Source organism: Eucalyptus grandis, chromosome 5, assembly GCF_016545825.1.
Source record: "Eucalyptus grandis isolate ANBG69807.140 chromosome 5, ASM1654582v1, whole genome shotgun sequence".
Taxonomy (NCBI): Eukaryota; Viridiplantae; Streptophyta; class Magnoliopsida; order Myrtales; family Myrtaceae; genus Eucalyptus; species Eucalyptus grandis.
The window spans coordinates 4,422,086-4,441,572 of record NC_052616.1 but is presented as its reverse complement, the minus strand read 5'-3'; the positions used below and the strand labels follow the sequence as shown (position 1 = coordinate 4,441,572).

General features: G+C 40.7%; 1 protein-coding gene across 1 annotated transcript; it reads right to left on the bottom strand.

Moving 5' to 3' along the window:
- Window positions 1–992: 992 nt before the first annotated feature.
- LOC104441367 (nitrate regulatory gene2 protein) lies at window positions 993–8,079 on the bottom strand. The gene is given in 5 exon segments (XM_010054496.3): window positions 993–2,190; window positions 3,989–4,212; window positions 5,872–6,056; window positions 6,287–7,370; window positions 7,372–8,079. Coding segments are annotated over 5 exon segments (2,499 nt in total). The 5' UTR covers window positions 7,594–8,079; the 3' UTR covers window positions 993–1,406.
- Window positions 8,080–19,487: the final 11,408 nt, after the last annotated feature.

The following is a 19,487-nucleotide window of genomic DNA, read 5'->3' as shown; positions in this document are numbered from 1 at the left end:
TATTTTATTGTTTCTCTTAATTTCTTAATATTTTTATTATATTTTTCCTTTTTTTTTCTTCTCTCCTTCTTCCTCCTTTCCTTTGTGGCTGGTCATTGGCCATGGCGACAGCTGGGCGAGGTCCGACAAGCTCGTGTAAGCCTCACCAAGCCAAGGTGAGGGGCCAACGAGCTCGCCAACGGCTTGCCTAGCCACCACGAGTCCCAACCTCACACAAAGGAAGAAGGAAAGGAAAGAAAAGAAGAGAAAAGAGGAGAAGAAAAAAAAAATTGTTCCTAAGAAAAAGACTTTTGTTTCTGTTCCAAAATATATTCTTGAGAACAAAAAAAATAATTTTTTTTTCGTGAACAAAATTTTACTTAACACGTTTCTATTCTTTTTTTTATTTCTCGAAACAAAAGAACAGAAATAGTATTCTAGAGAACGGAAATTATTTTTGCCAAACAGACCCTAAATTTCCACTAATACTGATACAACTTACTAAACATGTTAGTTGTAGTGTGAAATAAATTTATTGGATAGTCTAATTACTCAAATTAAACACATCTACTCGCGCGTCTATGAGGGCAAACATTACTGAAAAATCAATTGCAAAGAGGGTGAATTTGATTGCTGTCTTTATCCTCGTTGGACTCCTTGCACACACAGTCACCATCATCCATGGATTTACCTATCTCGAATGCGTTCGTCAATGCATTTCTAATCAAGTTTTCACAGAGGATTCCATGTGCATCACCTAAAACACACGTTGTCAAACTCGCTGAATCCACTAAACATCAATCACACATCACTAACTTCAGCGATTAGTTTAATATTCATGTCAAACTAGCGACATTTCAATCCGACAGATTTTAATCTCCTTCATTCAACTGTAGCAGTGACCGCAACCACATACATGATCACCCGACTCTCACTGATATGACGGTCATTCTTAAAGATTCTCAATTATTTCAAGCAAAGGAGCTCGCGAGCCCCTTTCAGTAGAAAGAACAGAAGTACAAGAGTGTCATTGCATAATTCAAGGAAATTTCCAACAGGACAAGGATGGAACTTCAGATACTCCGAGTTTTGATGTTACAGTAGAGATATGACGCGCCTGTAGAACTAGAAACAACCTCACAAGAGAACAAGGGAGAGAAAAGCATTATGCTTCTTTATCCATTGCAAAACTGCAGGACAATAACGGACCAAGCAACTTCCTGTACAGGGGCATCCCCCCGCGGTCCACCACCCATCCAAAAAAAGAATGACGCCATCACAAAATTCAATATTTACAAATAAACGAGTTTCCCAAATTAGCAATACAGCTCTATGTAAATAGCGAGAGCCAACCGCCAAAATTACCCAGCTCTCATCTTTCCCACTTCAACAAAAATACCGGACCGAAAGAATGTGTATACATATGTCTATTTGATGGCATAAGAACGGGTACATACCGTGTCAAGGACCTCCATGAACAAGGATGAAAAACTGGCTAATGCCTGGAAAACTCCTGGCAGACCCGTTTGAAGATTGTTCAAGGTACTTGTCCTCGTCACTTCCACTGCCTTGGAATGTTTCAGCATTTCTTCCTCTACCCTCCTTTGGCAGGTTGCAAGTTCAAGTTTCTTCTCGGCCAGTGGGTCCCGAGCATCCAGCACCTGGCCATTGTCGGGCCCAGGATCAGGGAACCCTACACCAACCATAGAGTACGAATGGTAGTATTTCTTCTCTATGCTCCGAACAGATGAAGCCTTCCTCTCAAGATCTCTTGATGCAGCCTCTGTCCTCTTTTTCACCTTCAATTCTTCACTTTGTTTTAAAGATATTACATGAACAAGGTTAACGAAGCTCTTGATAGCTCCAGAAGCAACAGTGTCTGGGACATGATCTAGTGCAAGCTTCCACTCATCGCAGAAGGCATAGGCATCAGAGTGTTCCTGGGTCCCATTGTTATCATTGTCAACAGGAAGGAGAGTCAGTTTGAACCAGCCGTGAAGGGAACGGATGAAATCACACTGGAACTTAATTAAGCGGCAGAAACTGGAATGCCATGAAGAAACAGCTGATTCGAGGTCACGAGTTGCCTGCCGATGCAATTCAGAAGTAGATTCACCCTTGTTTGCTCGGTTCACAAGGCCCCGGACTTGCTGCACAATGTTGTTCTGAATCTCATGGTATTCATTCATTGACCTCCACATGTACATGAACCTGCAATGAGCGCAGTGAACAAGTGTCGGATATTAAGCATATACTCTCCAGAAAGAGACCTTTTGCTGTCAAGTCAATAATTCTAAAGTTTGCAGATATATAGTTTGAAAGACTACAGCATAATTTCACTGATGAGAACAGGGTCACATAACAACCTATAAGTTGAAAATATGTAGGCTTCAGTATGTCAATTACATGGCGCGTGTCAGGTTTACAAAACAACATTTCCACATTTGAAACAACAACTAGCTTTTCATGTTTTGCACCCTCTGTTCTGCAACCAATTTACCCAGCGTGAAAAAGAATCCAGATATGCAAAGAGTACTCCAGAAGTTAACAAGAGACATTTTCTATGCTCAAATAAGTCAGCACTTCATGATGTGATTTCATTCTTGACTATCATTTCTCTTTCCATAGAGGACTGGCACTATTCAGCAGGCGCCTTTTTGATTGTCCAGATCCTCTTTCGTATAATAAATTAAACTTGTTACACAAATTATGCGATTACAGAAATTTCTAGCAGGAGTTAATTGGCTGAAAGCTGGAACCAGAAAATACACTTGCCAAGCGGGCAATCAAGCACACTTTCAACTTTAGAATGGAAATAACACAATCTGGTTGGGTTGCTCCAAACTACCATTCCAAACAAACTCGCTGATGCAAGGAATGAACCAACAACCACCTTACCTAGTCAAGGACACACTCCAATGGAAGAAAACTCCATGGTCAATATGACTAAGAGAACACATTTTCCAAGCTTTTTATAAGCAGTGAGGCTCCCAGAGCAGCCATTTCTTAATCATACAGTCAAATTTCTATGAGCAATGCTAGGAATATTAATAATGCTTTGCAGAATTGGTATATTAAGCAATGTCTCAGACTGCCAATGGGCATTAAAACAAGCGGACTGGATCCAACATCCAATTACAGTCTATCACATCTCTCAATATACCAACTTTGTAGATTAGTCTTAGTAAACCTAGCAGTATTAGTTTCTACCAGGTAAAGACTCATCTTCATGCATAACGGTATGTGTCATTCTGTCTGACATGATGGAGCACGTTCAAATCTTGAGACTCGTGGGTATATATACTGGATCAGAAAATTGTGTTTACTATGTCCAAATATATAAGCGCTTCACTCTGTAAAGACATGATTGTGGGTTATGTACAATCCATGTATTTTGCTCTAACAACCAGAAGAAATCCTGAGTCACAAAAAGTAAAATGCCAGTGTTGATAAATAAATAAAACTACTTTTTAGATGCAGAATCGGGGACATATTGTGAATTTATGGTCTACTGATTGAACTGTACTGCAGGATGAAACCCACATGGCTTCAGCAAGTGGCAAGAGAAACCAGACACTCATAATGAGCCCACCTACCAAGTCAGTATGCTGATGATCAAATCTAGCACATTCATAATGACTCCAAAAAGCAAACAGCCAGTCCAGTCTGCAGATTTACACCATTAACTGTAATGCTTCCCCACATTATTTTGCATATCTAACAAGAAAAAATGCAGTAAGAAGAGCACAATCTATTCATCTTCAAAGTCAAAAACAAAATTTGTCTAAAGTTGATTACAGCTATTAATTTTATGTCAACAATAGGCCAAACCTGTTTATGATATTCAACAGTATAATGACCTCACAGTGCAACGAGAAGCCAGGAAGACTCCAGCACTTTAAGCACTCAGTCAAGGGTTAAATATGAAAATGCATGACCAACCACATTTAAAAAGTCAATAAAACGAGTGTTTAAACCTCCTCTGTTAATAAAAGAGGAAATAACTCACCCATGGCAGAGTTCAACAAGCTGCGGGACAAGTCTACTGTCTCTGAGGCCAATAATTGCATTTGAAGTTGTAGAGACAGCCTCCGACGTAACAGCTATTAGTGCTTGCAACTTATTTAATGAGGCCTTGGTCTTGTCTACCTTGGTTTCATCTTCTCCCTTGCCTTCCTGGCTCTGAAGTACTGACAACTTCTTTTCATGCTCTATCTTCTCACCTTCTCTAGCCTATTTCAATAAAAGGTGTTTAACGAGCAATTAAATTTCCATGTAGTATATCTTACCAAAAAAAAAAATTCCATGTAGTATAAAAAACATGTGAAAGAGGAAAATCCATCCAAACATATGGAGAAGGCATTAGAACTCAGCAGAGGAAAAAACAGTGTTTTCACAATGTAATGCAGTCATTAATACAGTTGACAGCACAGATGTAATGGATCACTCGTTTTTCGACAAATGTAGTATTCTAGGGCATAGTTAATTACTGTAGGACAAGGCTTATAATTTTGCAAATCTTTTTCTTCTTCTGTTTTAGTTCTTGGTTATTTGAGGTGTAAAAATAAAGGAAACGAGGTAGTTACATTTTTTGGAATTCTGAATGGGGTAGTACCTAATTCTATAAATAGAAAATCAAGTGCAAACAGATAAAACAAAGTTTTGAACACCTCTCCGATCACTTGTCAGTTGAAACTTCAAAAATGAGTGGTAAATTCTTGAAAAAAGCATTAGATACAACAAAGGAAACACCAATAACCGAATTTTATTCTCCTGAGTGGGGTCGACTACACAGATCCTCGTACAGACTTACACTACTGCACTTGGGTAACCCATTAAATATTAGTCAGATCCAGAAGCTCAAATCCTTCACAACAGTCTTACCCACACCTTCTCAGAATTTTCTCTACTTCTTTCGACACGCATCTTCATTATGAGATCGCATCTTCTCACCTGAGTGTCCAAAGACCATTGTTTCACAAATCCAGAGTTTTCCATCTGTTTAACAATTGGGACCACACCAACTTTTCCTCGATTTCCTCATTTCCAACACTACCACTCTTCAGACGTCCATTGCAGCCAGCGAATCATTCTTATCTCCACTATATTCATGATACGATGCCAAACTACATCGCCATTGCAAGAATTTGATGCCAGTAAAAATCTTTTACATTCTATCCCAAAGGATTCAAACTCAACAATGACAAAAGGATTTAGATGCAGAGGAGGAAAGAAACAAGGAGTGCCTTCCCCCAACAAAAGAACCCAAAAGTGATAAGATTAGGCAGGCCCCTCCACAAGCGTATTCTTATCCCAATCCCCCAGGAGCAAGTGCCAACCAGAGGTGGGTCATTCATCCAAGCAGCGTTGGCCAAAGGCCCCAGGGCATTTTGGTCATATTAGTGGAACCACAAAAGATTGTGAAAAAGCAAAGCTCTCTATGCACAAAAAAGTCAAAGCTTTCATCCTCCACTTTCTCGAGAAAGACCAACTCTCAAGAGAATGTGCAAGAGAATAACAACAAAGCCAGGAGGGTACTTAGGACAATTCCAAACTACTGCTGTGGACTAACGCAATTGGCATTGGTGGGAATCCAAGTCATTCTGGGCCACCCTTTTCCTCTAAAGATCTTTTAAGGACAGACAATTAGAGTTACCAGCAAGCATGCCGAGAACAACAGTAAATCTAAGTTTTAAACGGAAGTGTCGGTCTATTATCAAAGTTGGTCGTATTCCGCTTACTCAAATACCCATCGGTAACATCCCATCAAAACTAGAGTAGCATGCCTAGCATTACTCGATTAGAATCGAACAAAGCTAACAGACTACATAGCAGTAAGAGAGAGAGAGAGAGAGAGAGAGAGAGAGAAACAACAACAAAGTTAGAGGGCACCTTCACTTCCTCATAGAGCTTCTTCTCCCAAGCCAAGAGCTTGTCCAGAGTGGAGCAGAGGCTCTTTGAATCATCTGATTCAGTGAGTGAGCCGGGGTTGAGCTGGTACTTCACTGCCAATGGCGGCTTTGATGACCAGCTCGAGCTCAATGTGCTCAGCACACTCGTCGAGTGATATACAGTCTCTGCAACCAACAACAACAACAAGAAGAGACGGATAGAATTTCAATCAATGACAATGAGAACATGATCGAATCTACCTGGATCGAATCAACCCGGATCCTCAATCTGGAATCTAATCTAATTAATTCAAGAACACTAACTAAACCCAGTTCTGATTTTGAATCTAATCCAAACAGAACAACTCGAATTTCTTCAAGACGGATGAAAAAAAGAGAAGAAAAAAGAAGCTCACTTTTGAGCTGCTTGAAGCTGCGATCGAGCTGGGCACGCCCGATTTCAAGCATCACCGACACCTGATCGCCGGCGGAAGCTGCCATATCGAAATTCTCCTTGATCGCATCCACGATCTCCTTCAAATCCTTGTGCCTCACCACCATCTTATTCTCCTCCTCCACCATCTCGTGGTCCCCGTAGCTCATGTCTTCCGACTTATCATCAAACTTGCCGAAACTCGCCGCGGGCGGCGGAACCATCATGGGCTCCGCGTCGACGACGCCGCTCCGCATCGATCCCCCGAAGTTCGACCGCGTCCCGATCTCGGATCTGGACGCTCCATCGTCGTAGTCGTCGTCATGGCCTTCCTCCTCGTCTTCGGACGAGCTGGTGGTGCTGTAGTGGTCCCCCCAGTCGCTGCACTGCACCTCCTCCCTCTCGGTCTCCACGCCGCCGTTGACGCTGGCTGCGGCCCGCTTGAAATCGTATGGTTTAGACCCCGCGTCGCCGTCCCGGAGTTTGCTCGGGGCGTCGCGGCGGAAGAAGTCGTACTCCGACGCCGACGCGTCCTCGTCCCCTTCTCCTCCATCGTTCTCGAGCTGCGGTTGCCGCTGGTTATGGGTCCGAGCGCGTTGGTCGAAGAAGTCGGAGTCGGGAGGCGAAGGAGGGTAGAAATTCTCCCAGTTCCAGACGGAGGAGGCCTGCGACGGCGTGCTTGCGTAGGCGGAGTCGGGATAGGCGGTCGGGAAGAAGCTGGAGGTGAAGTCGGATTTGAGGCTCCGCGGGGAGGAATTCGGGCTCGACTCGGAGAGGATGTGGGGGAGCTTCACGGGCTTGCTGTTGCGCCGCCGTTGGTTGTGGTGGGAGCCGCCGCCGCCGCCGCCGACGACGCGCGGGGGAGGATCCCGCTTGGCGGCGGAGGCGGAGAGGATGTGAGGGACCTTGGAGCCGACGATGCTCGGGGACCGCGGCGGAGGAGGGGGGCTGCTGCGGCGGGGCCCGCGGCTCGGGGACGGAGGGGGAGGCGGACGGGGCCCGGCGGTGCGAGGGCGGGGCGGGGACCGGGGCCGGGGCCGCGGCGGAGAAGGAGGAGGAGCGGCGGCGGGGGAGGACGAAGACGGCGGGGGTCTGGTCGGAGACGGAGAGGGGCTCGTTGGCGGCGAAGTTGGAGAGCGCGGAGCCGGTGAGGCGGAGGGAGCGGCAGTAGTCGGCGTGGGCGCCGGCGAGGTGGTGGCGGGCGTAGACGGCCTCCTTCATGAGGCGGCGGCGCTCCTTGCAGCGCCGCACGACATCCTCGTTGTCGATCTTGGACGCCGCGCAACCCATCCGAACAAAAAAAGAACACCACCACGACCACAACCACTCAACACCCACCAACCCCCAAGCTCCCGAGCTTCCAGTAACCCCTCAAATTCTCTCTCTTTCTCCCTCTCTCTCTCTCTCTCTCTCTGTGTCTCACTCTCTCTCTCTTGCTTGCTTAGAGAGAGAAATGCAGAGACGGTGAGGCTGCGACAGCAAGAGGAGGAGGAGGAGGAGAAGAGAGAGAACGGAGATGACCCATCAGAGTGCTGTACGAGCTTTTGCTTTCTTGACCCATCATCACTTTCTCACACGCACGCACGCTCACTCTCTACGAACAGAACCAGGTCCGAGGTTGGATGTCGATGTTCTTGGCTCCTTCTTGAGGGCGGTGGGTTTGGGAAAACCGGGTTCTTGAGCGTGCGTGCGGATGTGCAGCAGCACCGCGGTGCTCATTGAAGTAAATGGGATTGATTGAAAAACGGTGGTGGAGGTGGTGGTAGGGGGAGGGAATGCTGCAGAAGAAGGGAAGAAGGGAAGAAGGGGAAAGGCTGCTTTTTGTTCTTGCCGGGACGGTCGGGGTGGGGCACACTTGCTGTCCGAAACGAGAACCCAAGAAACAAAATAATTTGAAAATCAAGCAAAAGTTAACAGTCACAGTAAAAGAAAAGGAAAAGAAAAGGAGAAGGGACCGTGTCGATCGGATCAAGATACAATAATAATATTTCCATAGAGAAATCGAGAGAGAGAGAAAATCTGCCTTTCGGTTTTGATCGTTGCTGTGGCTTGGATCTGCGGTTTCCACAAAGGGTGTGAAGTGGTAGTAGTTGGGAAACTGAGTGAGTTTCACTTTGGTTTTTTTTTTTAATGTGAGATTGTTAGGGATGAGATCTTGTCTGACTGCCTCTTGTTCTCTGTCTGATGAACAGTTCCCTCGGCTTTGGGCCCAACTGCCTTGGTTTAACAGGCTGGAGAAGAGGCCAATCAACTGGAATGATGATGATGATGAGGGAGAGAGCAAGACGCAAGACGATGGTTGGGTCCATGCCATGGGGCAACCTTTTGTTCGTGCTCGGTAAGGAAATGTGCGGGTCGAAAACCGTCTTGTCCAAGTGTTGTGCATGATTGATTAAGAACTTTTTTTTTTTTTTTCATACCCAGGAACCCCAAGCACAAACTGCCCGCGGCGGAGAAGAAACCCGAGTGCACACGTCTTCCACACCACACGCGCGCACCGGGTAAGTCACCTAAATGCCTCTACCGCCTCCCCGCATCGCTCAACCTTCGGGAGCCCAGGGGAGTCGAACGCTCGACATCTCTTTCGGGAGAGGGAGTTCCGTGCCAGCAGAGCCACCCTAGCGGGTGGTATTGATTAAGAACTTTTGATGCGTGGTTTGTCTCATATTATTTGTAATTAGGAATGACTAAGATTTCAAGGTAGAGCATAAAACCCGGGAATCGAATCGGTCTGGCTCCATATTCCAATATATACAGGGTAGATTCCAAAAATTAAGAAACTTATTTCAATGGATAAATTCCAAATGAAACTTGTAACTTAAAACTTGGAACAAGTTTTTGTGTTTTTTTTTTTTTTAATATCTTCGCACGACCTTACGATATTTTAAAGTGTTCAATGATGAATATATAATCGGGAACCATTAGTTTGAGCCTACATTTTATGGCTGAAACTTTTACTTTATCAATTTTATATTTTTTTCCCGTGTCTAAATATAAATTATAGTCAGTGAATTGTAATAGCATGTGGTAGTTATTAAATGTGATAATTCACTATAATTATTTAATTAATAATATAGATGGAATCTAATAGACCTTGTAACCTATCTTGAACCAACCTTAGAATTTGTGACAAAATAGATTTCAAATTCTTAAAAATAAGGAACCTATTACAATGGATAAATTTTGGATTTCAAATTCTAGATTCCATCTAGAATCTCGAACCGCTCACATCTATGCATAATCAACACTTTTTTGGAATTAGAACATCTTTTCTTTAGAAATTATGTCTAACGAGTTCGCAGGGATACTCGTGAACTTAACCAATTGATCAATTGATCATTAAAGACCCTACCTCCGAGAAATTGGCCAAGCAGTCAAGCCTTTGATTCGAATGTGTTGAATTTTGTATTCAAATCACGTTGATTGCTTAGAGTAACTTTAGAGCCACGCTCATATATGTGTGGTTCCGTTGTCGAATTTTGTATCATATCAATGGAGTCTTATCCGATACAGAGATGGTGGCAATCTACATATATGTGTGGTTCCGTTGTTGAGCTAATTTAAATTTAATCTTTAAAGATTTTCTATTGTTATTTTGGAAAGCCCATTCGAACAAATTGAGAAGTTGTGAACTATAAATAAGTATCTAAAAGGGTCTATTTGATAACACTGAAAAATAGGTGCTATTTTCATATTAGGTGCTAGAGCTAAAAATGAAAAAAAGGAACTGTTCAAAAATAGATGGAGAATCAACCGGTGAATAAAGAAGAACACTAACGAATTTTTATTTCCTTTCAAAAGTGAAATAATGAGCATTCTTGACATTCTTGATCTCCTTATTCACATTCTTGATATGCTAATCATTACCATAAATCATTGGTCCTTCTCCTCTCCGTAGATTATAGACCCATTTTTTTGGCTAAATTGAACAATAAATAAGTGTTTATAAGGGCCCGTTTGATAACACTGAAAAAATAGGTGCTATTTTCATATTAGGTGCTAGAGCTAAAATTGAAAAAAAGGAACTGTTCAAAAATAGATGGAGAATCAACTGGTGAAGTTTTTTGAGTGTGCAAAAGAAGAACACTAACAATTTATATTTCCTTTCAAAAGTGAAATAATGAGCATTCTTGACATCCTTGATCTCCTTATTCACATTCTTGATCTGCTAATCATTACCATAAATCATTGGTCCTTCTCCTCTACATGGTAGACCCATTTTTTTGGCTATATTTATATTAATAACCTCCACAATACACATTATCAAACGGATTTCGTTGTGAATGTAATTTTCAAAATGCTAATCCATTGTGCAATATACAAGTCCATCTAAATCATTAAAGTGGGGCTGATGCGATCATTATGCAAATACGCTTAATCAACATGAATAATAACTACGTAATATTTATTTATTTTTTCATTTCAAAGTGCATTTCTTTCTTTAAATTAAAAATGGCGATGGCACTTATTTCCACATCTTCTGGTCAAAAAGGCCATGATGTGTTATCATGTGTGCGGGGTGAAATTATTATTAATTGGGTGCCACTCGACAAACAAGAAGATTTAAGTTAAATAGATCAACTTTTCTTGCTAGAGCTTTCGTCTTGCTCTACTTTATTTTCATTGGTGGGCATTTGCCAACTCTAGCATGGAAGATGTGCAGGTTAATTAAGTCCCTAATCTTTTGGTTTCTACTGATTCAAAGTTACTCCTCGGTGCAAGCACCTCTGTAAACTCTCCTTAATCAATGGAGAGGACCTTGTCAGGTCAATTTCTTTTTCTTTTTTTTAAATTATGGATTTGACCGGCCTGTCGTCCATCCCAAAATAAATTTTTAGGCTAGTCGGATGCAAGGAATACAGTACCCCCTGAACCCCACCCCGGCTCGACTAGGGCAACGCAATGCTGTCCTTCACAGCATGTGGAGCAAGGATAGCGAATAAATTTTCTCCTAGTAACTCTCTCGCGACCTCATGTTGTTCAAAATTCTAAATTGTTTTAAAAATATTATTGAAGTTATTTCATATTTTCTATACAGTAATATTTCTCATTGTACAATATCCTCTTTCTATTGATGTCGTTTCACTTATTGCATTTTTGATATCATCGTATTGTGATTAAAAAAAAATGTAATACTCGATCATTCTTGCATCCACTTCTTCAATTCATCGTTGCTTTCTTTGCTTTGCATAAACAACATGTGCAGTCAATTATTGATCGATAGGCAGTGTCGTTGCCTACGATTTAAGCAGGCTCTCTCGAATACCACCATGGTAATTAATTAGCTCCACTGATGTATACTTAATTTATAATTATAATAGCAACCGCAAAAGGAATTATGATACTTTTTCTACCCTCTTTTTTGTCCTCTTTATTGGAATGTCCCCCTCCATTTGCACCGAAGAAATGCAGTCATGGGAGGAAATCAGCTATGGAGCTTTTGATTGAATTTAGGAAAAAAAAGCGAGCATAAAGGAATTCAAAAAAGGTCCAAAGCCATCCACATCATGCATATTCCATTTCCTTAGAGAGAATAAAGTTGCAACGGTGATTAATGAAAGTGCTGGCTTTAGACATGGAAACATGCCTATTCCTGCCTAAGTGGGAAGTAGCAACCCTAATTTTCAGAAAGGAAGATTTATTTTAAAGTTAAACCACGCGAGACGTGGTGTGTTGGCGTGGTTATCTCTTACCAATCAAATGTTCTAGTTTTATAAATTCATACCATATGATGACATATATTGATGAGGTATCGTTGATCCATCGAATATTTTTGTTTGTTGCTTATTGCATCGGGATTTGGTGTCATTATCAATGTCTACACAATTTGCTTCATCCATTTCCATAAGAGATTAGCTGAATGGTTCAATACTTGGTTTGGATGTAACGGATCTTGTATTCAAACCATCGTGTCTCCCACTCTTGTTAATCTCGGAAACCATACTTTCCACATGGAGTGAGCCTTACTAATTGTTTGGGGTGGGGACAGATCGAGCATTACTCGATGTGGGTGGTTTGCACCTATCTATCTGCGAGAATTAATTGAGTCGAAAAGTTAATATATCCCCCGTTGCAGACTTTCACCATTTTTAAGAGTTTTTTTGCTCAGTTTCGGCGTTTGGGTATCTGATTCTTCATGCAATTCAGGATAAATGCTCCTTTTGAGGGTTTTATATTTTTTTCAATTAATTTTTTAGCCTCTTTATCTAGAAGGGACCATGCCCTTTTTCTCTTTTATGTTTCTTTTCTTTGTTGTCTAGCTAGAGGAATGGAAGAATCCATGTTTGAATGATAGGACCATTATAGCTTACCCTTTGTGGTACAGCAGCATAGAACCAGCTTTATTTGGCCTCTTATTATGCCTTAGAGGAGGAGAAAAGCTTCAATTAGACTCCTCCAAATTATTTGTACTATGCATCATGAACTGCAAATTCATGTTCCTATTTAATAATGTGAATCAAAAGATTGTAATTCAACTTTTTTTCCTCAATTCATTTAAATTAACCAAACAATTTCTCCCTCAAACTTGTAACCTCTTTATTCATACAGAATTCATAGTCGTTACTCTCTTCACGAACATAAATCTGAACTGTAAACTAAACTAGGTAAATCCCACTCCATCTATTTCTCTCTTTGTGGCGGATTGCATGGTGCTATTGTATGACAATACGTCCACTACGTAAACGTTTTGGTGATGCAATTATGGAAGTCGCTATGGATAAGTGAACTCCTAAGAGTAAATGTTGCGATAATTTCTTGGATCCATTTGGTAAAACCATGAAGAAGAATATAGTGAATGGAGGATAAACGAGAGAAACTTTAAAGTGGAAGCTCCAATGAGAAGATATAATTGTGGGGCTCAAGTTATAAAGTAAAGGAAAAGATGTGAAAAGATATAAAGCATTTGGATTTTTCGTGAGACTTTAGGGTTAGATGGTGCTGTTGTCGCGTTCGTTCTCATCGATAGATGCTCATGTCGAATAACTTAAGCCTCGATTTAAAAAGAAGAAGAAGAAGAATTCATGTCTTCTATTATTAAACTGGTCAATGCATACGGTCTCCTCCATTATTTGTCACGGTTCCTGTTTCACGTCATGTTCTCTATGTACTATGCAAAATAAAATTGACTAAATGACTTCGACTTCCACTCAATCTCCCTCCATTTTTCGTGCTATTCACGCTTTGAAAAGTTATAAATTATTGTATGCTGAGATCAATATTGGACCAAATTTGTCCACGTCAGTGTTGAAATCCGTCCTCGTTTTGAAAAAGAAAGTCCATTCGCAGGGAAATTTCATCATAAATTCTCTGAAATCTACCCGATCAGGTCGTCAGCTTTAATCAGGTATCGTGGTGGAAGGGTCGTGAGGGGATAATTTCAAGTAAGAATCAAGTGAAAGTGAATACATCTCAATTGGGCATTTGTAGATGGCGAGAAGTTTCCGTGTATGATTAAATGCCATCAAATTCATTCCTACTAGCTAGCAAATTGTATGATGCTGCTAGAATATGTGCGATTCATCCGTGCGAGTTTGACATGCGGTTGAAACAGTTGAAACAGAACGGCATGTCGTGTATAATTAAATGACTAACTAAAAAGAATGCGGCAAAGAAAATTAGTCAATCACCTAACTTAAGTTGATATTGACATACATCCCAATCACATCTGGAATGGTTTGGATTTTTGCTTAAATTCAAGATTTTGGATGGAAAACGGTCAGATTCAAGGGAACGGACCTAGATACTGAAAATTCACGGAATTGCTGCCACAAAGTTCTTAAAAAATCAAAGCTTCCTTAACAACTATGTAATCCCGTTAGATTGAGATTGAGTCATCAAGACCCTCAAATCCAGTTCACGAAGAAAAGTTGAGACTAATGCTGCACCATTTGAGATTAGACCATCAAGGATTGCATTCGAGAGATAAAAGAAATTATAGACAAGATTAAGGGAGTTTGTGCTCCTACGAGAGCCTCTATGGCCTATCTATTTGATATACATATTTGGATGTTTCATATCCCTAATTTCCTTTATATCTTTTTTTTAGGAAGAAGGAATACCCTCTTATTATTTTACATCCAAATGATTCCAATGTCCGGACAAGAATTGGGATAAAGTTTTTTTAAGGACTTGCTTGTTCAAGATAAAAGAAATCATAGAATTTTTGACAATGTTCGAAGAGCTCTTCCCTCTCAATTATTATAAGAGTGCCTAAGAGAAAGAGACAAGATGAGAGGAGGCGTAGCCTTTTTGGCACCCCATCCGCAATTGCCCACCATCCATCCAATCGAGCCCCACCCTTGGAAAAAAACGATGAAACGGAAAAGGCAAGAATGCGCTATGTAAACCAAAGAAGTTTCATGTGACTCATCAAAACGTGTGGTTGCCTTTTCCAACCACCAAGAAACCAAATGGAAAAGAGCTCCCACAAAACCCTAAACCTGGAGACGTACTTGCGTGGTCCGGTCACGGCGGTGAGCCTAATTGCACTATCGTCCTCGTTAGATCAGGTGAGACCTACTTAGGTCCCGTTTTATCCAGGGTGCACAAGAGTTGAGCTCACATGCATCCAAAATGGGCACGATTTTTTATTTCCAAAATCAGTCTCTATGCCTCGAATTCTTCATAAAAAATAAAGCCGCAATGGGTTGTCACGTTGATCAGTAAGAACTTGGTTTTGATGTAGTGTTCACGTTAGTTTATCCCGTCAAAATCTAAAATGTTAGTCAAGATTCAAATAATGTGTACAATCCATGAAATTTTTGCATTTCAAGTTTTTTTTAAAAAAAGTCAAGAGTGTGTGAACTGAAAGTTTTTGACTAAGCAAAAAGTAAAGACAAATGTAAATGGAATACAACCAAAAACTGAAGTAGGAGACTATTTGATACTAAATTTATGTAGAACCATGTGCATGATCCATATATCCATCACATTTTGAGTGTTATTGTTGGATTCAATTAATGATTCATGACCATGATGGACTCTACCAAATATAATTTGTGGACCTATATTAAGTGAATAGTTATTAAGGAAATTTCTGTGTACACGAGTACTATTGCAAAGGAGCATACAATAGGTTGACGAAGACACATACCATGCAAATGTATAACTTGTGTAAAGAAAATTATTCAACCGTATTTAGCCTCATCAATCATACTTTCCACTAAGAAAAAGATCAGGAAATGAATACTCGATGGAATCGATCTTCTCCTTTTTTCCCCTGTGTATATTAGAAAGCTGCATCAAGAACTCCAGCAAATTGAATGGCAAAACCCTAGTATCACTAACTGAGGTTGTGTGACATATACGAATTTTGTGAAAAGATATCTTACTAGTAAACAGGATCTTTTTGGCATGCAAGAACACCAAAGCTAAAAGATGTGCAAGAAAACTCATCGCAAATTGATAAATTTTGAGTTCATGAAGTACTCTACTCATCTCATGAATCGGTCGCAATATTGCAGTGAGTAAATTCATTATGTCATTTGTTTACATTTGTTGCTGCGAAAAATCAAAGTGCTCAACCCTGGTCCATAGGACCGTTCTTTAACCACAGCGAGTCTTTCCTAAGTGGGATTAGATTCTCACTTTTGACCCTGAAAAGGAACCTTTCACATGACTCAGCTATACCCTTTTGAGATTGTGACATAACAATACCCATAAATTCAAATAACAAATAACAATGCCATCGAAGTAGTTGGCTAGTCTTAAATAAATTACTCCTACGTATTTTGGAACCTCCTTAGTAATTGAAAACCTCAAAATCGCTATTCCACATCAAGGATGTAGGTCTTAGTTTGTTTGCGACCTAGGTTCTACTCTGTCACGACCAAGAATAATCCCAACTCTATTCCTATCTAGCACCATAATGAGGTAGTGACCAAGAGCTCGCTCAAAATGAGGAGCAGTATTTTAAAATTACTCCTGGTGTGGAACTCCTACGGTGATGGCCAAGAGGGTTGCCAAGCAAATCGCCCCTTCCACTTTTAACTCTTGAAAAGAAAGCAAAAAAATATTATATATTGAAAACCATTCTTTCCCATTGCAGAAAGGTAGTAAGGGTTAGTTTACTTTCAAAAAATTTATTATCAAATTTTTTTTCCACATTGGCATTTGGATTGATTAGAAAAGTGAGTCAATGAAAAGTCTTTTCATAGCCCACTGAAAATTTATGCTTAAATTTAGCAAAATGTCTTCGTTTGAAAATCAAAATTCATTTTCCAAATACAGCTAAAGCCTTACACTTAGTCTTGGAACCCCCAGATTTGGCTCGAGTCCCTCAAGCTCTAGCCGGGGACCTGGTGCCCAGACCTTGGTCTCCAAAGAGAATGTCGCGTCCTTGGTGCGCATGCTAGATTACTTAGCTCTCGCGACTTGCTTTCCAAATATTGGGACCATAGTTTGTGCCTAAGACCGCAATATATGCCTTAGTCCTTAGTGCTAGGTCTCCTAAGGATGAGCCCCAAATCCTCTAGATTAGGCTCGAATCCCTCGAGGCCAAGCACAAGATCCGGCATCCTGTGTGGGACACTCGAGACTAGCCACAAGATCATGGTGCCCTGGCTATAGTCCTTGGTGCCCAAATCCTTAATTTAGGACTGTACTCAGACTCTTTCTTAAATTTGTGTTTAATAATCTTCCTATAACAAACGTAGGAAATGACTCCTCTAATGTTTGCAAGGTACAACCAAATGTAAATTTCCTGGAAAATATGTTATTTTGGAGATATTTTTAACAAAATACATGTTCCATGAAACGTACCAAGTAATATTCTGGGAATCTCTAACGCGCAAGGTATAACTTGCATTTGACCTGATTTTAGACGTGGCCATGAGGTCTGCTTGATGCGGCTCTGCTTTTTCCAGCTTACTGTGTTTTTGGCTTTCAAAACTAGATTTGCCTATTACTTACAAATTGTGGAATTTAATACTTTTCACACTTACGTTCACCCAAAGTAACAGCTCATACTATCGGCTTTCACATTCGACCAAAAAAAAAAAAAAAAAAAATACTATCGGCTTTCACAGGCTGGCATTTGATTGAATGTTGACACTAACAAGACTTTCACATCAAAATTCAAAAAGCAAAAGAAGCTAGATGTACACAAATTGGGGTGACAAAAGTAAACCCCAGGCAGCACATTTTGTGCACAAAAATTGACCCATCGAAAATGGCACCCCATTTCGACCAAAAAAGAAAAAAGAAAAAAAGAAAATGGCACCCCCAAAAAAAAAAAATAGACGGAAAAATTCGATGAATACTTAAAATCATTTATAACAGAAATGAAAACACCGTATGCTGCAGTCTGACCAGTTCCACTTGGTTAAGCTCTTAAAAGATAGCAATTTGAGCAAACGCACAAGTGATGACCTTTAGAAGAGACACTCAACAAAACCTTTCTACTTCAATAGACTCAACATCAAAGATAATCATTAAAATATTTACACTTGAACAGGGAGGAAATAGATGTGCTTTCGATAATTTTCTAACGACTGATTTTCGGTGAGAAATGTAGGCATTAACTTAAGTGTAATTTCTGATTTGGGCAATTAGGGGAACTCCTTTTTGATGGTTGTGGTGATTTTGTTTATAAATTAGAGGGAAATTGCTTGCGTACCTTAATAAAAAAAGAAGAAGAAGAAGCCCGCCTTTGGAAAAGGAACCTAAAACCCCGAATTATCTTCCACTAATCTGATTTGGATTTAGTAGTACTTGAGCCAGGGCATCAGTACGTTCGATGAAACTTTAGGTGGTAGCTGTAGACCCGACGCACCAACGCGGGAAGAAAAATGTACGGAGCAGGCGCCAGGAGTCCATGTCTTGGACATTTGCTGCTCTCGAAAGTTGGTGGAGATTACGATAATGAATTCATACACTTATTACGTAATTATGACTTAAATTAAACTTTTACGACACCTGTCGCCTTTTTTATTATAATTTATTTATCGAAAAAAATCCAAGCATTTCAAAAGGCGGTCCTGTTCACGTCTTTCCACATACCGAAACTCCAAGCGAATAATTAGTGCAAAGAAGGGCATATTCCTGCCCCTTTTTCTTCCCTCAGCCAGCCAGTCATGGTGGCTTCCGCCTTTTTCTAGTGTGCTGTGTCTCTGTGCTCTCCCCAACTTTTCCATGGCCCCACGAATTCTCTCATCTTCCTTCGTTGATTACGAATTCCATAGATCTTAAAGTCATGGTCAGATTGGACTTTCGAACGTGAACCAGCAAAGATGTACCTTCTTTTGCCTAAACAATTGCTTAAAGGAAAAGACGCAGAGCGGATCGACGCGGTTCAAAAGAATGGAAGTGTCTTGTTCATGCAGAGCTTTATTATTCTAATGGTATCCGCGCAATCTTAGGAGGTACTCATCTCCATATAAATATTCCACCGTCACTAGCTCATCTCATTAGGTCGCATTCAACTCGGGAAATTGTTTAAACAATCGCAACGAAAGTTTGAATTCAGATACGTCTTTAAGCATGCCGAGTCAGGTCAATCTGGAGCCATGTCATATGGAATCGGAACCCTTTATTGCATACATAAGCGAAAAAGGGAGAAGCAATTCAGATTGTAGATTATCCAAAAGACGATCTACGTTTGGGCCCCAAAATCATAAATCAAAAAGAAAGAAGAAAATTCAGGGAAAAATGAAAATTCGATTCCTTTTCCAAAGGACTCCTGGTGCCTTTTAGTGGGCCAAAAAGTCACAAAAGTACTTTGGACGAAGTACCCCATGGTGCATTTCATGTGGTCCAGATTTGAGCTGCCTGCTACCATTCTTGGTAGAATCAACATAAGAGCCGAATGGGGTTTTTGATAGCCTGATTTTGTTTCTAAAATTTTGGAGCTATCGAATCGACAAATATAAAAGTTTATGAAAAATTAGCTCGTATCACACGTAAAGGTTTCGCATTAACTTGGTCCGGGAAGAAAATTGGTATGTGCAAAGCAGAATTCGAATCCGTAACATGTCATGAATAGGCTCTCCGGAATTCGGTAACCAAATCGCTACACGATGTCGTTACGCTCGTATTTGATGGTGCAAGGCACCGAAAGCTTCCGAGATCCTTAATTAACAAAAGTGCAGCATTGCTGACAATAGCAACATTCAAGATTTTCCCACCATCTCGTAGAAAAGAAGAAGAAAGGGACAAAGTGGCATCATAAACAGCAAAGAAAGAAA